This window comes from Dipodomys ordii, unplaced genomic scaffold (assembly GCF_000151885.1).
Source record: "Dipodomys ordii isolate 6190 unplaced genomic scaffold, Dord_2.0 Scaffold3, whole genome shotgun sequence".
NCBI lineage: Eukaryota > Metazoa > Chordata > Mammalia > Rodentia > Heteromyidae > Dipodomys > Dipodomys ordii.
Window position 1 is genome coordinate 33,695,694 of NW_012267219.1, and position 954 is coordinate 33,696,647.

Genomic DNA, 954 nt, shown 5'->3' on the forward strand with positions numbered 1-954 from the left:
ACTTAGCTATGGACTGTAGGAAGGGCAGGCAGGCTGCAACTGGCTGTCCCCTTGTTCCAAATTGTTGTGATGAACATCTCTGCAGACTGATACTGAACCAAAGGAGGATCCAGGAAGTGAGTTTCTAGCTTTTCTGATGCACTGAAGCCTGGAACCACGAAGTGAAGAGACACACAAGCTTATCTCTGATTGTGCAACAGAACATGTTTATGACAGGACGTCCACTGTCCAAGTCGTGCATTGTGAGGTAAGGGGCCGGGGCACTGTTCCTTGGCCCAGGGGAAAAGGACATGATTGGATTACGGCCCTTAATTCCAAGGAAAGGCTGGTCTAAAAATACCCATCCTTGTTGGTGTCGAATGCTCTGAAAAATAGGCATGTGGGCTTCAAACATTCAGTTCCCGGGTTAGATAAATGTTCCCAAGCCCAGATTTTTTTTTTTTCTTTTTAAGTCTAGTTGCGGAAACGTCACTCTGATTCTCAAAGAGGCTTAGCCCGAGCCGGATTATGGAGGGATCGCTTTCCTCTTTTCGCTAAAACATGTTCATGTGTTTTTACCAGGCAGATTGGGGTCATCAAGCTGGTGTCCAAAGATCCGCAGAATCTTGTCCTCACTCTCAACACGCCAGGCTCTGCAGCGGCGTGGTCCTGCAGGGGTGCGTGGGCACACCGCGAGGCGGAGGAACCATCCAGCCACAAAGACTTTAATGAGGCCATTAATGAGGCTAAGAAACCGGACCTCCGGGGCAGATGCCGGACGCCTCTGGCAGCAGGCAGACACGCCCACAGGTCCGATCTGTCCAATCAGCGACATTTGGAGGCGTGGTCAGGTTTCACAGCCCCACCCCTTACCTCCAAAGCCCCGCCCCCAGGAGGCCGCGCCCGCTGCCCCACCGCTTTGGGGGCGGGGACGACGGGCAGGGCGGAGCCAGGGGCGGGGCGGGGACCCGGGGG

At 54.3% G+C, this 954-nt stretch overlaps 1 protein-coding gene across 1 annotated transcript in view; it reads left to right on the plus strand.

The window, feature by feature from the left end:
- Positions 1–203: 203 nt before the first annotated feature.
- Chpt1 (choline phosphotransferase 1) overlaps positions 204–954 on the plus strand; it is a 30,661-nt gene continuing 29,910 nt past the window's right edge. Inside the window, exons 1-2 of the mRNA XM_013019052.1 lie at positions 204–247; positions 562–825. Coding sequence (XP_012874506.1) covers positions 204–247; positions 562–825 — 308 coding nt within the window. The remainder of the gene's footprint in view (positions 248–561; positions 826–954) is intronic.